This window comes from Balaenoptera borealis (assembly GCF_965194805.1).
Source record: "Balaenoptera borealis genome assembly, chromosome: 19".
Taxonomy (NCBI): domain Eukaryota; kingdom Metazoa; phylum Chordata; class Mammalia; order Artiodactyla; family Balaenopteridae; genus Balaenoptera; species Balaenoptera borealis.
Genome location: NC_138878.1, coordinates 61,383,996 through 61,402,972, shown reverse-complemented (window position 1 = coordinate 61,402,972; position 18,977 = coordinate 61,383,996). Strand labels below are relative to the sequence as shown.

Here is an 18,977-nt window from a genome sequence, read left to right as displayed (position 1 = left end):
AAGCCCTGCACCGTCCCAGAAGTCCCGGGAGTCTGGCGCCCGCCCCGCCCCTTTCCCTTTGAAGCTCTTGGACAAGGAGATACTTCTGCAGCGCATGCGCCGAGTCCAAGGAACGCGAGTTGTGGAGCAAGGCAGGCAGATTGCGCGTGCGCAGTCGACACAGGGCGTTAGAAGAAGAAAATGGACCCCGCTCAATGACCCAGGCATTGCGCATGCGTCTTACTGCGGACTGAAGCCGAACCTCGAAGGACCAGGACGCTCTTCTGCACATGCGCAGGAGGCTCAATGACAGTCGAACGTTGGCTAAGGTGAGGGAAAGGGTGAAGGATTGCCTGGCCGGGGGTGGGCGGCCCTGCACCCCTATGTAGCCTTCCGAGCATATCATATGCTCTTAAGATCCACCTGCCGCCTAGACCCCGCAGAGACTAGTTGTGCCACCACAGGGCTTCTGGGCCCGCAATACGCTCCAGGACTTGAAGACCTCTGACCCCTGCCTAGGACTCAGGCCAACTGAGCAGTGTGGGAGGGGACGGACAGGAGGGCCTACGAGGCGGGCGGATGGGCTCTGCGCCCTTCCTGAGGTAGAAACGGCCCCTGGAAGTTGGGACACGGAGGTGGAGAGGGCGGCTTTACCCCCAGATGACCTTTGACTTATGCCCATTTCCCTCGTTTAGGCTGCGGGGAAAGGGTCTGGCCATGCTGCATGTGACCCGAGGGGTCTGGGGATCCAGGGTCCGAGTATGGCCCCTGTTGCCCGCGCTCCTCGGCCACACCCGGGCCCTGTCATCGCTGGCGGCCAAGATGGGGGAGTACCGCAAGATGTGGAACCCCACGGAGCCCCGCGACTGGGCCCAGCAGTACCGCGAGCGGTTCATCCCGTTCTCCAAAGAGCAGCTGCTCCGCCTCCTGATAAAGGTACCGCCCGTCCCGGGTCCAAGAGCCTGGGAACTACGAATCCCGGCAGGCCTCGCGGCGGTACAGCCCTTCATGCTATAGAGGGCTGCCCTGGCGCCCCTAGGGAGTTGTAGTTCTTGTTCCCTTTATAGGCCCAGGTGGGCGTGGAGTGAGTTGTAATGCAGGGGACTGACCTTTGAGATGCAGATACAGCAGCAGTTCCAGACTCTAGCTTGTTCTGGGGGCTGGAACAAGCACTCACTGGGGCATGGTTTTGCCCTCTACAAAATGAGTAGAATAATCATCCTCATCATTACTATTACTACTGCCTAATAATAATTATTATACCCACGAAGCTATAATTATAATGATACCACACAGAGCTCTTATTATATGGCACTGTGCTAAACATTTCCCACATATTATTGAATTATTGAACAACCCAATAAGAGAGGAACCACCATCATTCCCATTTTACAAATGAGGTAACTGAATCAGGAAAAGGGCAGTGACTCACCCAAGGTCATGACTAGTGGCCCAGATTTGAACCAAAGTGGTCTGACTCCACAGCAGGGCGGGGACAAGGGTGAGGCAAGTAGGCACTTGCTCGACCCTAACAGCTTACCCCACTATTGCCATCATACTTGTGATTATTCTGTATTATCATTCATTCATTTAATAATTATTGATTAAACACCTATATGGACTAAGTCCTGTGCTGGGCTTTATCCATACACAAAAGTATACATACACACACATAAACACACATGTACATATACGGACACACATAATCACATCACATTCTCACCATTGCTTTTTTGAGAAAGAGGGTATGATCCTCTGCTGCCGATAAGGAAACAGGCTCAGAGAAGTGATGACATTCACCCCGGGCACCGAGATAGGAAGCATAAAAAAGTGGTTAAATATGTGTGCTCTGGAGTCAGATGGGCCTGGATTGGCCACCACTTCTCTTTATACAGACAGTGTAGCCCTCAGCAAGTGACTTCTCTGAATCTAAGTGTCCCCTCTGAACAATGAGGGTTATAATTCTGTCAACCTCCTTGCATCCTCTAGAGGATGATATCATGACAGCAAACAGTGCCTGGCACACAAATAAGGAGTGACTGCTGGTCAGTAAGTGTCAAAGCGGGAACTTGAACATCTAGCTCTTCGAGCCATCTGTTTTTCACTCTCTGGAGCTACCTCAGTTTCTTGGCCAGTGAAATTGATCAACCCTTGTCCCTTCTAAAAAACGTCCAAATTTTAAAGAGCCCAGAGCTCTGATTGTCTGTCTGGGCTGCCCAGGAAAGAATTCCTCCCCATGAGGAAGTAGGGAGAGGCCTAAAGAGAAGTTTTGCTTCCCGAGGTAACAGGAGTTCCATTCCAGTCCTGCGGAGAAGGCGGCTTTGGAGGAGTTCGTGACCCATGTGAACTTTTGCACCTTGTTCCACTACCATCACATCCTGGCCCAGCTGCAGGTGAGGACAGGGCCCCTCTGGCCCCGTCATCCTTGTTTGCTTATCCATTCATTAAGCAAAAATTCTCTGAGCGCTTACTTGGAGCCTGGCCTTGTTCTAAGCACCGGCAGTGCAGCAGTGAGCAGAACAAATGAAGCCATGCCCTTGTGGAGGTGACATTCCAGTTGGGGAGATGATAAATCAATAATTATAAAATATGATACCCAGGAGTTGTAAGTGCTATTGAAAGTGGAATAGAGAGGGACGAGAAGGGCACCTGTTTTAGACAGGGTGGTCAAGGAAGGCTTCTCTGAGGAGGTGACAGGTGAGCTAAGACCTGAGTGAAGCGATGCAGCGAGCCCGATGGGTGCCTGGGGAAGGACATTCCAGGCAGAGCGAAAAGCAAGTGCAAAGGCCCTGAGGTGAGAGAGGGCCTGGAGTGTTGGGGGAATGGCAATGGGACCACTGGCTGGAGGGAGAGAGGGCAGGAGGTGAGAGCAGAGAGGGAGTGGGGGAAAATTGTGCCTGGCCTTGTGGGCCACGCAGAGGACTTGGCTTTTATGCTATGTGAGCTGGGAGCTGCTGCAGGTGGGCTCTGAGCAGAGGAGGGTCATGAGCTGATTCGGGTGTCAATAGGATCCTTCTGGCTGCCATGTAGGGAACAGACGGTCAGAGGCAGGGAGATCTATTAAAGAGTCTATTATGTTTGTCCAAGTGAGAGATAATGGCAGCTCCCACAAGGGTAATAGCAGTGGAAGTGGTGAAAAGTGGTCAGACGCTGCTAGTGGTCCGAAGGCATCAGCATTCGGCTGTGTGGGCGGGGCCTTGAGAGAGAGAGGAGTCAAGGGGGCCTCCAGCGGTTCAGGCCTGCTCCTCCCGAAGGATGCAGCTGCCACTTACCGAGATGTGGAAGACAGAGTGGGGGGCAGGAGACAGGTCTATGGGGAAGATTGAGAGCTCGGTTTTGGACTCAGAAATTTGAGCTGCCTATTGGACAGCCCGGTAGAGAGAGGGACTTGAATGCCCACAGGCTGGAGGTCAAGGGAAGGGGCTGGGCTAAGAAATAACCCTGGAAGTATCTAGATGGTGCTACATGCAGCCACCAGGGGGATTAGTCCTGAGGAGTGAGTGCCAGTCCTGAGGTCGGGGAGGGGAACTGGAAGCAGTGAGGGGGCTGGATAAGGAGCAATCAGAGAGAAGTAGAGCTCCAGGAAACGGTGGAAGCCAAATTCTCAGCACCCTCCTCCTCCTTCTCCACGATCTTGTGTTGGGCGTCTCCAAGACCACCCTCAGATTCACTGATTTTCACGAGGGGCTCACAGAACTCAGAAAAGCTGTTATGCTCCCAGTCCTAGTTTATTACAGCGAAAGGAGAACAGACAAAATCACAAAGGAAAAAGGCAAGGGGACGGGGTCCAGGAGAGACCAGGTGAGAGCTTCCGGTTGTCCTCTCCCAGCAGAGTCACCGGAACAGTGCTTAATTCTCTCATCAGTGATGCATGACAACACGCAGGGTGGGTGATAACCCACCGGGGAAGCTCACCTGAGCCTTGGTGTCCAGGGTTTTTTATGGTGGTTGGTCAGGCAGGCGTGGCTGACCGCCTACGTGGCTGATCTTACTTACTTAGTCTCCAGCCCCACCAGAGGTCAAACTGCTACTTTATGGCCCCACCATGAGTCACATTGTTAGCATAGACTATCGGGTGTGGCCCAAGCCCCTGGTAAACCAAGATACTCTCATCAGGCAGGATAGTCCAAGGGCTTAGAGGTTCCCTCCCAGGAGCCCACCAGTTCTTTGGAATGTGCAGGGTTTGGACAACCCAGGCCTGCCGAGTTAACCCTTTACCGCTCCTGCCCCCCTATAGCTCTCCTCTTTGCTTTGATGAGGGGCAACATCGGCCCCTCTGTGTCAGGCTCAGCAACTCCTTCCTGCAGAACCGAGGAGCAGCTGCCATCAGCCCCATTTGCAGAAGCAGAAACTGAAGCTCCAAGAGGGCCCAGATGTGCCCAAGATCATACAGGTCCCAAGTGGCAGAGCCAGGATTTGCACCCCTGTCTCCTGGCCTCCAAGCTCTTCTTTGGAGCACTTTTTTAAAAAGTTATTTAAAAATATATTATTATATAAACATTTAAATATATTGAAACAGAAAGCATATACAGTGAAGACACACATTCTCACTGAGGCAGCAGGTTTTAAACGGAGACACTGAGAGGGTTGGGTAGAAGCACCAAAGGTGAGTGAGACACACTGGGTGACCATTTGCTGGTGACCTAAGTCCCTTGAGGAACCAGGCAAAGAACAAGAAGAGCCCCAGTTCAGGCACCAGCTTTGTCGTTCACTAGGCGTGCGGGTGACTTTGGCAGGTGACCTCTCTCTGCTCCTCCTTTCTCCTACGCATTTATTCATTGAATTCACTCACTAGATATTTACTGAGCGCCTACTGTGTCCCCCGAATGGTTCCAGCCCCCAGGACACAGCGGTGAGCCTGAGATGTGTGTATCTGCCTCATGGCGTCATGTTCTAGTGAGGGAGACAGACCTTTGACAAGGTAAAGAAGTAAAATATGTTAAGAGGTGCTAAGTACCATAGATAGGGGTGCCAGATAAAGTATAGAGCACCCAGTTTACTCATTTCCTACTGCTGCCATAGCAAATTACCATCAACTGGGTGGTGTAAAACAAGAGATTTATTCTCTCAGAGCTCAGGAGGCTGGAAGTCCAAAATCAAGTTGTTGGCAGGGTTGGTTTCTTCTGGAGGCTTGCAGGAAGGGAACCATCCTATGCTTCTCTCCCAGCTTCTGGTGGGTGCTGTCAATCCTTGGCTTGTGGACACATCACTCCAATCTCTGTCTCCATCTTTACATTGCCTTCTTTTCTGTGTGTTCTTTTCTGTCTCTTATAAGGACACTCTCATTGGATTTAGGGCCCACCATAATCCAGTATGATCTCACTTTGATCCTTACCTTAATTATACCTGCAAAGACCCTATTTCCAAATGAGGTTGTATTCTTTTTTTTTTTTTTAATTTATTTTATTTTATTTTTTTTATTTTTGGCTGCATTTGGTCTTTGTTGCCACACGCGGGCTATCTCTAGCTGTGGTGAGCGGGGGCTGCTCTTCATTGCAGTGCGTGGGCTTCTCATTGCTGTGGCTTCTCTTGTTACGGAGCACGGGCTCTAGGCACGCAGGCTTCAGTAGTTGTAGCATGCAGCCTCAGTTGTTGTGGCTCGTGGGCTCTGGAGCACAGGCTCAGTAGTTGTGGCACACGGGATTAGTTGCTCTGCGGCATGTGGGATCTTCCCGGACCAGGGCTCAAACCCGTGTCCCCTGCACTGGCAGGCGGATTCTTAACCACTGTGCCACCAGGGAAGCCCGAGGTTGTATTCTGAGGTTCCAGGGGGACATGAATATTTAGGGGACAGTATTCAACCTTCTATACCCAGTTAAATTTGAATTTCAGTTAAGCTATGAATTTTTTTTTAAGTATAATTATGTCCATGTAATATAATCCTTATATATTGCATAGGACATACTTAAACTAAAAAGTTATTTGTTGTTGATCTGAAAATCCAATTTAACTTGATGTCCTGCATTTTATTTCTTTTTGGCTAAATCTGGTAACCCTAATTAAGAAGAAAAAGAAATCAGAGGTATTTTTGCAATTTTAGGTAGGGTAGTCAGGGAAGGCCTCAGTGAGGGGGTGACATTTGAGCAGCGACCTGAAGGAGGCCAGAGTGAGCCATATGGAGATTTGTGGGAACGATAAGTGCAAAGGCCCTGTGGCAGGGGTGTGCATGGTGCGTAAGGAACAGCAAGATGGCTGGTGGGGTAGAGCTGAGTGCCCAAAGGGGACAGGGCTGAAGATGAAGTCAAAGAGGGGACCTGGGGCCAGATCCTGCAGGGCCTTGTGGGACACAGTGAGGACTTTGCTTTGACTCTAGGTGAGGTGGAAGCCAGGGGAGGGTTCTGTGCAGAGAATAGGCGTGAGCAGATTTAAATTACAACAGGCGCCCTCTGGTGGCCGTGCCGGGAACAGACTGGGGGTGAGGATGGGAGCTGGGAGCTGGGAGTCCCGCGCTGAGGCCACCACAACAGTCCAGGGGGTGAGAAGTGGTCAGATTCTGGATCTATCAATATTCCAAATGTGGTGCCATCAGGATTTGCTGATGGGCTGGAGAAAGAGAGGAGTCCAGGATGACCCAAGGCTTTGGGCCTGAGCACCCAGAAGGATGGGCTTGGCCTCTTCTGAGATGGAGAAGATGGGGGGCGCCATGGGGTGGAGTGGGGGGGGAATTGGGGAGGGATCATGTTTGGGGAGGAGTTTCAGGACCCCAGTGTGGGACATAGAAGGCTTGAGAGGGGGGTGGTGGGGACGATCGTGAGTCAGACGCTCTCCCCCCTGTGCAGGGATGAATTAAGACTGTGAAGGCGAGAGTCTGTGTGAGTGGATGTCCACACTGACCTTGATGTCTATACCAGGGTCTGTGTGCAAATTAGAAGAAAGCACCCCTTACCCTAGCCTGGGGCTGTCTAATATGATAGTCACTATCTACACGTGGCTGTGTAAATTTGAAATAATTGAAATTAAATAACAATTTAAAATCCCATTCCTCAATTGCATCCACCACGTTTCAAGTGCCCAGTGGCCATCTGTGGCCAGCTGCAACCTATTGGATGGTGCACATGGAGATGTTTCCATCATTGCAGGAAGTTCTTTTGGATGGTGCTGTTCTATACCCTTTATTTCCTTATGAAAAGATGATAAATGTCTAGGTCTGCAGCATCTACAATGGTACAATTTAGGTCTGGTACCTTTGGGAGGGGACATCTAGAATGGTTATTTTGTTGGAAGATAGGGATTAGAGGATGTTATTTTGTGGGCTTGATGTTGGATTTGAGGCAACTGTGACATCCCTAAAGAAATGTCAAGTGGAGAGTTTGTTTAGTTCCTATAAAGGCTTAGCTGCTGTAACAAGCAGACCCCACAAGGCAATAGTTTAAAGGAGGTGGAGGATTCTTTCTCTCCCACTTAACAGCCTTGTGGTAAGTGGGCCAGGGTGTATAGGCAGCTCTGTTCCACATGAGATGATGCCGGGACCCAGGTTCCTTCCATCTTGTTGTTCTGCCATCCCCTTAGGGCACTATCTTCATCTCTGTGGGCTCAGCACTGGGTTGTAGGCAGAAGAGCATTCTAAGCTGGTAGAACAAGGAAAGAGTGGAAAGTGCAGGGGGGCAAGAAGTGAGGGAGGAGGTGTACCTGTCACTTCTGCTCACATTCTGTTGATGAATTCTCCTAGCCACACCTAGCCTCTCAGAGGAAGATGGGAAATGTAGTCCATCTGGGCAGCCCCATGGCCGCCTTCACCTCTATTACTGTGGCAGAAGAGGAAGACAGAGCTCATGCACTGGAAATGGGTATTAGGTCTGGAACTTGGAGGAGAGGTCCGAAATGGAGATGTGGGTTAGGTAGTTATCTGCGCAGAGGTGGTGTTTAAGGGCATGGGGATGGCAAGGCGACTTAGAGCGAGCTTGAGGGAAGAGAAGGAAAGAGGGCCTAGAATCAAGCCATGGGATACCCCATCATTTAAAGGATGGGGCCAGGAACATCCTTATGTGTACCCACAATCCCTCATGCAGTGACCTAGCTCATTTTTCTTCTCTCTGACTCTCTCCTCAGGCCTTGTATGACCCCATCAACCCTGACAGGGACACCCTTGACCAGCCTTCACTTACAGACCCCCAGCGTCTGTCCAATGAACAGGAGGTGCTTCGGGCTCTGGAGCCCCTGCTGGCCCAGGCCAACTTCTCCCCGCTCTCAGAGGACACCCTGGCCTACGCTCTGGTGGTCCATCACCCTCAGGATGAGGTCCAGGTGCTTGTCTTCCAGAGGAGAACCAAAACTCCCAGGATGCCTTGGGGTAGAGGTGGAGCCTTTGGGAAGCAGAGGCTGCCGGGAGTTGTAGTCCTGAACACAGGGCACTAGCCCTTGTGGCACCTTTGGTGAATTAGAAAAAGGCACCTCTTTCTCAGGTCACTTCACTGCCATCTGTTGGAAAAGTATCATAAGATACAGGTCTTCTTAGGACTAGAGACTTTATCACCATCTGCCAGAAAACCAATACAGCTGTCCTTTGGTATGGGGGGGATTGTTTCCAGGACCCCTGTGGATATAAAAATCCCCGGATGCTCAAGTCCCTTATGTAAAATGGCATAGTATTTGCATATATATATGCACATCCTCCTGCACACTTTGTCATCTCTGATTACTTATAATACCTAATACAATGTAAATGCTATGTAAAGTAGTTGGTGGTACACAGCAAATTCCAGTTTTGCTTTCTGGAACTTTCTGGAATTAAAAAATTTTTTTCTCCATGCCGTAGTTGGTTGAATAAATGATGTGAAACTCACGGTTATGGAGGGCTGACTATAATAAATAATATCAGTACAAAATACTCACCATTAAAGTCAACAAAATTAGGGAATTCCCTGGCAGTCCAGTGGTTAGGAGTCAGCACTTTCACTGCTAGGGTGCAGGTTCCACCCCTGGTCAGGAAACTAAGAAGATCCCATAAGCCATGTGGTGCGGCCAAAAAAAAAAAAAAGTCAACAAAATTATAATAAAAATACTAAAATCTGCCAAAGTTCCACATTTTAGTGATTTTTTTTAATATAAATTTATTTATTTATTTTTGGGTGTGTTGGGTCTTTGTTTCTGTGCGAGGGCTTTCTCTAGTTGCGGCGAGTGGGGGCCACTCTTCATCGCGGTGCGCAGGCCTCTCACTGTCGTGACCTCTCTTGTTGCGGAGCACAGGCTCCAGACGCGCAGGCTCAGTAGTTGTGGCTCACGGGCCTAGTTGCTCCGCGGCATGTGGGGTCTTCCCAGACCAGGGCTCGAACCCGTGTCCCCTGCATTGGCAGGCAGATTCTCAACCACTGTGCCACCAGGGAAGCCCCTATTTTAGTGATTTTTAAGATGTGCTTTTTTTCCGAAGTCATACTTTACTGTCTCTGAAATTGGGATGTGACTTACAAGGGGTAGTGTGAAATAGTTTAATTGGCAATATATTTTCCCTTTTAGTTGCTTCATAAAATAATAAATTATAGAGTATCTTAAAATCAATGGCATCTTAGATTCTAGGAAATACGGTAATAAAGATGACTGTGACGTGAATGGCACCATCTTGGGTGTTGTGCCCTTGTGCAGTATACAACATGAACAACCATACATGGCTGTTCTGCCTACACACTGGGTGATGATAAGCCTGGGAAGTGGGGGGCAGGGGATCATCCAGGGCAGGGGCATCTAATTCGAGTATCCCGCACTCACACCCCAGCTTATGCTCAGCTGCCCCTGTTTCCTTCTTCCCCCTTGGCAGGTGACGATAAATTTGGACCAGTATATCTACATGCAGTTCTGGGCCCTGGGCCAGCGAGTCGGGCAGATGCCCCGTAAGTCCAGCGTGGGCTCCAAGCGTGGCTTCTTCAGGTCGCCCCCTGCAGAGAGGTGAGGCGGCCCTTGTTCCCCAGCTGCAGCGAGAGGGAGCAAGGTTAGAGTCGAGAGGGGACTGACAGGTCAGTGTCTGGATCTGGGTGTCTGGGACCCGGGTGGGAAGTCAAGAAAGGGGGAGAGGTGAATCAAATACTGCCTTTTCTTTCCAAGGAGAAGTAAGAACTACAATTCCCAGGGGAAGAGAAAGGGTAAAGACATTTTTCTCCATTTTCCTAATGAGGAAAACTGAGGCTCAGAGAGGGAAGACCACATTCTGAAAAACTGGTACCGCCAGGATTCTGATGAACATTATGTTTTTAACAGATATTCAAATACAGAGTAGGGTCAGGAGAGCCAGACCTTCTCACAGTCAGCCAGTGGACCTGTCAATCACCCAATCCTTCTGGAAATCAGTGTATCAAATACGGTCACGAATCCAAAAACAAAACACAACAAAAACCAAAGACAAAAAGTCTCTTATATCCTTTAAACCAGTAATTCCACTTCCAGGACTCTCTTCCAAGGAGATACTTATACTTGCAGACTCTGTGTTTAATTATCTGTCTCTCATGCTGGCCTATAAGCTCCACAAAGGCAGCTCCACAAAGGCAGTGTTGTCTCTCCAGAGCTAAATAGCACTCCCTGGCACCTAGCAGATACTCTGAAATATATATAGAATTTGAATTTGAAAATTAACTAAAGTTATAAACTATAATGGAAAATTAAAAAAAAAGAATAGAAGTATATACATATATACGTGTGTAACTAAATCACTTTGCTGTACACAGGAAACTAACACAATATTGTAAATCAACTATACTTCAATTAAAAAATAATTAAAAAGATAATTAAAGAATCTTAGCTCTCATTTATCAAGTTCTTAAAATCAGAAGCAACCTATGTGTCCAATAATAAGGGATCGTATCATGTCACTGATCCCTTATTGTTGGACACTTATGTCTGACTTTCCTCCCACCATTGTTACTTAGCTTTTAAAATGATGACTACATCATTTTACATCTACAGTTTACATCTACATCTGTGACTACAGAGCCAGAGAGAGTGTCCTAGGGTTGGAGTGGGGCTCCCTGGGGTGGTCCTGACCATCCTTGCCCCTCCATCTCTGGCCATCAGGAGATACTTTAAGCGGGTGGTGCTAGCAGCCCGAACGAAGCGGGGGCACTTGGTGCTGAAGAGCTTCAAGGACATGCCGTTGGAGGGCCTGGAGCAGCTGCTGCCCGAGCTGAAGGTGCGCACGCCCACCCTACAGCGGGCCATGCTCAATGTCACATTGGTCGTCTCGGGCGTGGTGTTCTTCGTCAATGTGGGCATGGTGGTGCTCTCCGACCTCAAGATGGCCACCTCCCTGCTGCTGCTGCTCTTCACTGCCTTCATGGGCCTGCGGGCCGCCAAGGTAAGCGGCCCACCCCGCCAAGCCTGCTCCTTGGTGTTCAGCCAGGTCAGGCCACCCTATCGTTTTGTTTCTCTTTTTGTGGATTATTCCTGCTTCGTGCTGTGCTTCCTTTCCTTTCCTTATTTACTCAACACAACCTTGGGCAGGTTTCTTGAACTCTCTGTGCCTCGATTTCCTCATCTGGAAAATGGGTATAATAGCAAGACCTGCCTGGTAGGGCTGTTGTGAGGAGGAAATGAGTGAATCTGTGAGGAACACTGGATGCAGGGCTGGCACGTGGCTAGTGGGACACAAGTGTTCACAGCCACTCACTGCACGCTTAGTGACGTGGGAAGGGTGTGTGTTTTAGAACCAGACTGCCTGGGTTTGAATCTAGTTCTACCGTGTTCTAGCTGTGTGACCTTTTTTTTTTTCTTTTTTGGTGGCCGCACCGCGTGGCATGTGGGATCTTAGTTCCCCGACCAGGGATCGAACCCATTCCCCTGCAGTGGAAGCGTGGAGTCCTAACCACTGAACCTCCAGGGAAGTCCCTAGCTGTGTGACCTTGAACAAGCTGCTTAACTTCTCTGTGCCTCTTTAAAGTGGAGATGACAGTGAGGGTTGTTGTGGGGATTAAATGAATTAATACGCATACAGTGCGGAAAACAGAGCCTGGCACATAGTACAGAAGGTATTATATGAGAGTTCGCCATTACCATTATTACTAATATTATGACTGATTGGGCTCTTGTCTCCTGAGGCTGGGCTTCCCCATCCTGGCCAGGTGTCACTATCACCAGGGGAGCTCTTTTATAAACGCAGCCTCCTGTGTTCTAGCCCATATGGACTGAATTGGAAACTCTGGGACCGGGGCCTGTATTGTTAACAAGCTCCCTTCCTGATTCCGCTACACGTGAGTGCAGGGCCGCCTCATCCAGTTGTGCAGGTTGTTCAGCATCCAAGGATGCGCGGCCGAAGGGACAGTTGGGGGCTGGAATCCAACTTGTGCTTTGCTTGCTGAGCCGCGAGCTCTGTCTCGAGGCTGAGGTGGCCTCGAGGGGCTGCCTTTTACTGATTCTCCCCCGGGTTGGCACTGGCCCCAGGAATGGGGACTGGCATGAAGTGTCTGTTGTGCCCGATCATTCACTTGCTGGTTCATTGGTTTTCAAGCTGTTTTCAGCCATCCCAATGGGCTCGTAGGCAGCCTGGTTAATAAATCCCACAGATAATAACCAGACTGCGCTGGCTGAGAGGGTTGCGGGGGTGGGGGGAGCACTTCCTACCTAGAACCAAGGGTCAGGTGGGATTGGAGGGAAGCTCTGAAAGGCGGGGACTGAGCCTTTCAGGGGGCTGGGTGAGCACAGCTTGGGGGGATCTCAGAGTGATGGAGTCTGGGGTGCAGGGTGGTGAAGCGAGGCCCCAGAGGGAGTGGCGAGGGCCTTGAATGCCAAGGCAGGGGCCCTGGACTTCAGCCTCAGGGCAGGGGGCTATGGAAGGGCTGTAAGCATAGAGGGCATGTGGCAACCACGGACAACGGAGGGGAGGGTGCCGAGCTGGTCTGGGGAGGATATACACAGTTCTAGCCCAGGGAGGACTATCCATGCCACCTCTCAGTGGCCCGTGGGGATGGAGGGTCCTGAGCCTCTTGGGCTCTGACGCACCCAGTTTAAAACCCAGTTCACTAGTTAATTTATTGCATCCCTTAGACATGGCTGAGCCTCCATGCCTTAACTTTATCATTTATTTATTTACTTATTTATTTATTTGGCTTGTGGGATCTCAGTTCCTCAACCAGGGAATCAGCCCGGGCCATGGCACCGAAAGCACCGAATCCTAGCCGCTAGATCACCAGGGAACTCCCTCCATGCCTTAAATGTGGGCCTCCCTGGCCTCTGGCCAGCTGCCCGCACAGCATGCATCTTCCCCTAAACCCCCTTGTCCTCCCGAGTTCCCTGTCTTGGGGCAGATGCTCAGATCAAACACCTGGGAGGCTGATTTTGCCGCAGGATACACGTCCCTCTTTCTCCCTCCACCCCCCCCCCCGAAAGAGCTCGTCCACTTCCGCGGTTTCCACAAGCAGCTCCCCATCATCTCCTAGATCGGGCTGCTCTGTGCTCAGCCTGAAGCAGCCAAGTTGGCCAGGTGGAGGGCAGCATCTCTCCCACACCTGCTCCTCCTCCTGGTTCTCCATCTGTGGTTGACCCCGTTGTCCCCCAGTCACTGGCTAGACCCCTGGAAGTCGCCCTGGCCCTGCCCCCCAACCCGTCAGTCCTCAGCCCGTCCTTCCTGCCTCTCCCACTCCAAGTCTCTGTGCCCATCTCCTCTCCTCTCTCCTGGATCCAGCTCAGACCCTCTTCCTAGCCCCCCCGTTGGTTCCCTCCAGCCCATCCCCATTGGCCCCGGGGCTGGCCCTGCTTCTCCCTTGCTCACAACTTGGCATCGGAGACCTTACTTCCCCAGCCTCATCTGACACAATTCCCAGCTTCAGCTCCACCAAAATATACTTGTAGCTCCTCCCCCCGCTTCTCTTTTCTTCTCTCCCTTTGCATATGCTGTTCTTCCTTCTGAAATGTCCTATCCCCGTTATCGGGCTGACCAACCCTGCCTCAGCCCTTACCCTCAGCTCAGAGGCTCCAGAAAGCCCTCCCAGACTTCCTGGGCTGAGAAGGCTCCTGCTGTACTCTGGTTCACTGGGGGCCCCCTCAGCCCGGCACAGGCGAGGCCCGTGAGGCAGCCTGAGAAGGGTTATTGAGCTGGCATCCCAGAGATGCCGCAGGGCCGGTCCTGCCCTGGAGGGAGAGGTGCGGGGCACACGAACAGACAGCCACGTGCCTGACGGAGGTCGCAGTGGGCCCTGCAGGAACCCGAGGATGCATCTGCCCATCTGTGGGAAGCGACGACCATCCTGAACCTTGACAATGAGGCAGTGAGTGTTTCCCAGGAACAGCTAGAGCTGGCTTGGCCTGTTCCAAGGCCCAGAAGCCTGAGAGAGCAGGGTGTGCTCAGGGCAATGCTCGGGGTTAATTGACTAATTCAGTGCGGGCTGCGTTCAGAGGGGAGAAGCAGGAGGTGAGTGGGAGAAATCCTCAGGGGCCAGGCCATGGAGTTTGGACTCTCTGAGGGCACGAGGGAGCCATGGGAGGGCTGTGAGCAGGGGAGGAGCAGGGTCAGTCCCGGGGCTATGCGGAGACAGACAGGAGTGGGGAAGACTGAGGCCGGGGGGGAGGCCGGGGCTGTGCACTAAGTGGGCTGGAGGGGAGGGGACCCGGCCGAGAAAGTCAAGGCAGGAGGCTGGAGCCAGATCCTGACAGGCTGGCGAGGAGGAGGCGAGGATGGTGCCCGAGGTCTGGCCTGTGATGGGCTAGATGGTGGGGCCACCCCAGATAGGGACCCCAGGGGAGGAAGAAGCTGCGCCGGGAGCTGGGTGAGAGGAGACACCACACTCAGCGTGGGCCGCGTTGAAGGGAACATCCAGGTGGCCAGTGGTGAGCCCTCTCCAGGGGGAGGTCTGGCCTCATCTGCGTGCCGCGGAGTGGCACGACCTGCTCACTTAACCTGCGAGAATTCTACTCCATAAGCTTGGCAGAAAGAGGCACACAACCCAACGTGTTTTTCATACCAGACAATCCGGAACGCACGCAATTCCTGCATCTTGCCTCCAACCAAAGAAATGGAGATTCGTTCCAATGCGGGGACATAAACCAACTGTGCTGGCCTTGTAAGAAGAGAGTGCAGTTCACACAGAGCATGTCATTGGTACTGTGCTGGCCATTTCAGCGATCTTCCAGGGCTGTGTTCATTTCAGAGGCATTTCACCTTAGGTCTCCGAGTAAGATGGGCAACACTCTATGGGCAGAAGATACTTGTGTTTCAAGGACCAGCATCCAGCAAGGGGTGTGGACGAATATGTGTAGCTAATGTTTCAATGCTTGTGACTGGCCAGCCTTTGTGCCAAGTGTTCTATTAACTTCCGGAGCACTTCCTGTCATCTGCCTTGGTTCACAGACAGCGCTGCCCGAGGACTCAGGTCTTAGCCACAGCCTCACGGCTGGAGGGGGGCAGAGATGGGGCTGGCATCCAGGCCTGTGGGCTGCAGGACCCAGCAGCCTTGAACTCATTTGGTGGATGAGAAGAGAAATCTGGGTGGAGGTTCTGCATGTGAGCCCCAGAGGGCACTGGTGGGGTCTCATTTCCCTCCTTAGGGACAACAAGGGTGGGGAAGGGGGTCCAGGTGAGGCGGGGCCAAAGGTGAGGGAGGGGGGCAGCCAATAGACAGCTGGGCCCCAGACCTGGCCCTCCCTGCCTTCTTCTCTGAAAACGGCTATCAAGTATTTGTTGTCCGTTAACACTTCTCTTTGACAATTTAACATTTAAAACCTTTTTTTTAATTATGGAAAAGTTCACACAGATGCAGAAATAGAATAGTGTAATAAGCTCCCTTGTAGCCAGCACGAGCGTCAGCAGTTAGCAACAGTCAATCAGGTTTCACCTAAAGACCGCCTCCCCGACCGCTGGATTATTTTGAAGCAGATCCAACACGCATCATCTGGAAACACTTCAGTATGTGTCTAGACGATAAGGATTAAAAAAAAAAAAAAAATCATAGTAACAAAAAGTGCCCAGACTAAAACTCCTATGGTCCGGAAATCCTCGAACACATCCATTAATACGTGGCTCAGAGGAGCAAACCAGGGGCGAGAGCATGTGGGTTAAACATACAAATACCCAGGCCCCAGTCCTGGGGACCTGAACCGAAGAGGTCTGGGGAGGTCCCTGGAGCCCTCGGGAAGGGCTGTACCAGCGTAAGTGACCCAGGGGTGTGTATATGGGTGACGGTGCGTGCTGGGTGGGGGGGGGGGGTGTTTGGATGGGGGTGTGGAGCCCCAGCACGGCCCTGACCCTCCCGGATCTCGTCTGGCCTGCAGATGTTCGGACAGCGGCGCAGCGTGCAGGCGCTGGAGCTGGCGCACATGCTCTACTACCGCAGCACGTCCAACAACTCGGAGCTGCTCAGCGCCCTGGCCCTGCGCGCGCAGGACGAGCACACCAAGGAGGCGCTGCTGGCGCACAGCTTCCTGGCCCGGCGGCCCCGGGGGGCGCGGGGCCAGCCGGAAGGTAGGACTGCGAGTGCCAGGTGGCCCACCCCGCCCCGCCCCCTTTGCAGCCCCGCCCCCGCGAGGCCCCGCCCCTTCCCAACGCTGCCTGGCTCAGACGTGGCCCCACGTGGAACAAACTCCACCCTGCCCCTACCGGGTTGAGACAACCATTAGTCCCAAGTGGCCCTGCGCCAGTGAGACACCATCCCCACGATGCCCACCTCCCAGTCCCGGCTCGCGCTGGTGAACCCGATTCAGCAGTCGGGACCCCTGACCCAGCTTCTGCTCTTCCCTGGGGTGACCTCCCTCTCCTAACCTCAACCTCGGTAGGAGTCTTGGATCAGGCTCCTGTTGTGGCATGCTCCCCACTCCCCGCCCGCCTCTTCCTATACGTGAACCCAAACACTTCCTACAAGACAGCCTTATCTGTTACCTGTGTAAGCGCCAGGTGGTCCCTCCCCTGAACAAGAGTCCCTGGCTTGTCCCCAGATGAGAGCCCCAAAGCTGAGCCTCCTAGGCTTTGTCCCACTCCCCTAGGCTTCTCCCAAACCCAGACCCCTCTTACTCGCCGTGCTGCACCCTCCCTGCTGCGCGCTCTCAGTCCTTCCAGGTGTGTCTGACCTCCTCAGGACACCTGCCTCTCCCTCTGCAGAGACCTGCCAGTGGCTCCAGTCGGAGGTGGAGAACTGGCTTCTAGCCCAGTCAGGCTGTGACGTGGCCTTCAACGGCACTCGGGCCCTGGCCCACCTGCAAGCCCTGACCCCCAGCATCGGGATGTACCCGCCCCCGGGTTTCCCCAAACTAGACCTGTTGGCTACTATCACTTCCCCCAAGGCCGCACCACCCAGCACTGACGACCCCTTATAGAAACCTCTCTGTCCCGCCCCGCCCAGCCAGCAGGTTGGGAACTAAGCTCCGCCTCCTCCTCGACAAGCCGTCAATCACGGCTACGATGCTTCAACACTCCACAACTTCCAGTTACTTATTACTACTTAACGTTACTCTGTTTTCTTAAACAAAGTCGCCCATCAAGGCAGCCAGCTGTTGCTAGGCCCCCTCTTCGGATGAACAGCCAATCAAAGCTTTTTGGCTCTGCTTTTGTTCCATCTTGGTCCCCCGCCCCGCCCCCCCCCCACCGTAAACATTTAAACGTGGTGCCAGCCAATCACAGCTGTGCAACGCTACAAACCACCAGGCAGAGTTGTTAAACTGTGCCCTCTCGAGGCTATATATCACTGTCTTTTTAGCCTGTACCGGGCAAACTGCCCATCGTGTTCACCGAGGCAGAGCTCCAGCCCACGTCCAATGAGAGCCTTTTAGCCCGGTTCTCTGGCAAACCGCCAATGACAGCTGTTGGGCACCACCAACCTTGGGCAGCCAGTTGTCCCTGCATGGAAGCAACCAATCAGAATTTTTAGAGAAGACCTGATCTTTCTATCAATTGCAGCTACTTATAAGGCAGGCCATTTGGTCAACTGTCGATCAGCTTGTCCAGGCTGAAGGGGTTGGGAGCCTTGTGCCAGGCAGAAGGCTGGGCCAGGAGGAACCAGAAACTATCCTCACCCCAAGGCTCACGTCCACTCAGGCCCCAACAACAAAACTCAGGTGCCTTCCCTGCCCAGGTCCCTCACCCTTTCTACAGAAACTACCTCAGCCTGGATCTTGCCTCCACCAGTGGCCTGTGCAATATTTATTGGTCTATCAATTTCTCCCCTGTCCCCTCTCCCAAAGGAATAAATCATGTTTCATAAATCTGGATGAGTGGGGTAGCCGCAGGGGTTGGAGAGAAGGAAGGCATTGGAATCCTGGAAAGAAGAGACTCTGGGTCTTGGGGGGATGCATTTTGGGTGGGTCCTGGGCAAAGAAAGCTGTAGTCCTAGAGAGAGACTAGGCTTGGAGTTGGTGAAATAGATTGGCTGTGGGTCACAGAAGAGGATCTTAGGGAGGACCTGACTCCTGAGCGGAGCCCTGGTTCCCCCAAAGACTGGGTCCTCTGAACACGGAAGATAGGGCAGATGGTTCACTGCACAAAGACACACAGCCAGGGGATGGGTTGGTGTAAAAGCCAGCCTCTCCCCTTCCCACATGTGTCTTGATGTGGGGTTGAGTAAGCCTGGAGAAGGGGGGGGGTGTCATCTAATTTTTACTAAGGTGTCATATAGATTAGAGGCAGCATTTGGAGAGGGTCGGGGAAGAAGAGGGGATGGGTTCCAAGAGGGAAATGGAAAAGTGTCTTCTCAGAGGAAGGGTCAGAGGGAGAAAAAAGAGAGACCAACTGTTACCAACCAGGGTTCTTGGCCTCCTTAATCAATAGAAATTGATCAGAGGCCAGATAAGAAATTCAGGCAAGGCTTTATTGGGGTCCCTGCTGCAGCAGGGGGGAGCGAGAACAGTTTCCCTTGAAGTGGGGTGAGCTAGTCCCTTTTATGGGGTGAGGGTAGGGGTGTGTCCAGGGGTCGGGCCGGAGGGGTGGCTTAGGTGTTTTGCACACCCCTTCGGTGTTGTGTGCAGGGGGCATGCATAGTACCCTGCTTTTGCTCCTGGTTCTTCAGAAGTGGCAGCTGGGCTTTTTGGTCTCTTAGTATCTTGTTGTCCAGAATTTGCCTCAACTGCACACGCACGCAGTTAGTCCCTTATAGTTTCTT

General features: G+C 52.3%; 1 protein-coding gene and 1 long non-coding RNA gene across 6 annotated transcripts; one reads left to right on the top strand and one right to left on the bottom strand.

Annotated features, from left to right (window-relative positions):
• Positions 1-113: 113 nt before the first annotated feature.
• Positions 114-18,084, top strand: TMEM143 (transmembrane protein 143; the record flags this gene model as incomplete). 5 transcript variants are annotated; one of them, XM_082368642.1, is made up of 8 exons in its annotated part: positions 150-308; positions 675-915; positions 2,268-2,372; positions 8,029-8,223; positions 9,731-9,858; positions 10,978-11,257; positions 16,162-16,351; positions 16,985-18,084. In XM_082368642.1, the coding sequence occupies 8 exons, from the start codon at positions 286-288 to the stop codon at positions 17,197-17,199; spliced, it is 1,377 nt and encodes a 458-aa protein (XP_082224768.1). In that variant the 3' UTR covers positions 17,200-18,084. The 5 variants fall into 5 exon arrangements, with proteins under 5 accessions (XP_082224771.1, XP_082224768.1, XP_082224770.1 ...); XM_082368643.1 differs by lacking the exon at positions 150-308 and adding an exon at positions 464-581; XM_082368645.1 differs by lacking the exon at positions 675-915 and having other exon boundaries at positions 114-308.
• On the bottom strand, positions 15,599-16,991 carry LOC309617072. The gene is made up of 2 exons (XR_014237743.1): positions 16,898-16,991; positions 15,599-15,804 (listed from the first exon to the last, which is right to left on the bottom strand). It is a non-coding gene; the product is annotated as an uncharacterized lncRNA (long non-coding RNA).
• Positions 18,085-18,977: the final 893 nt, after the last annotated feature.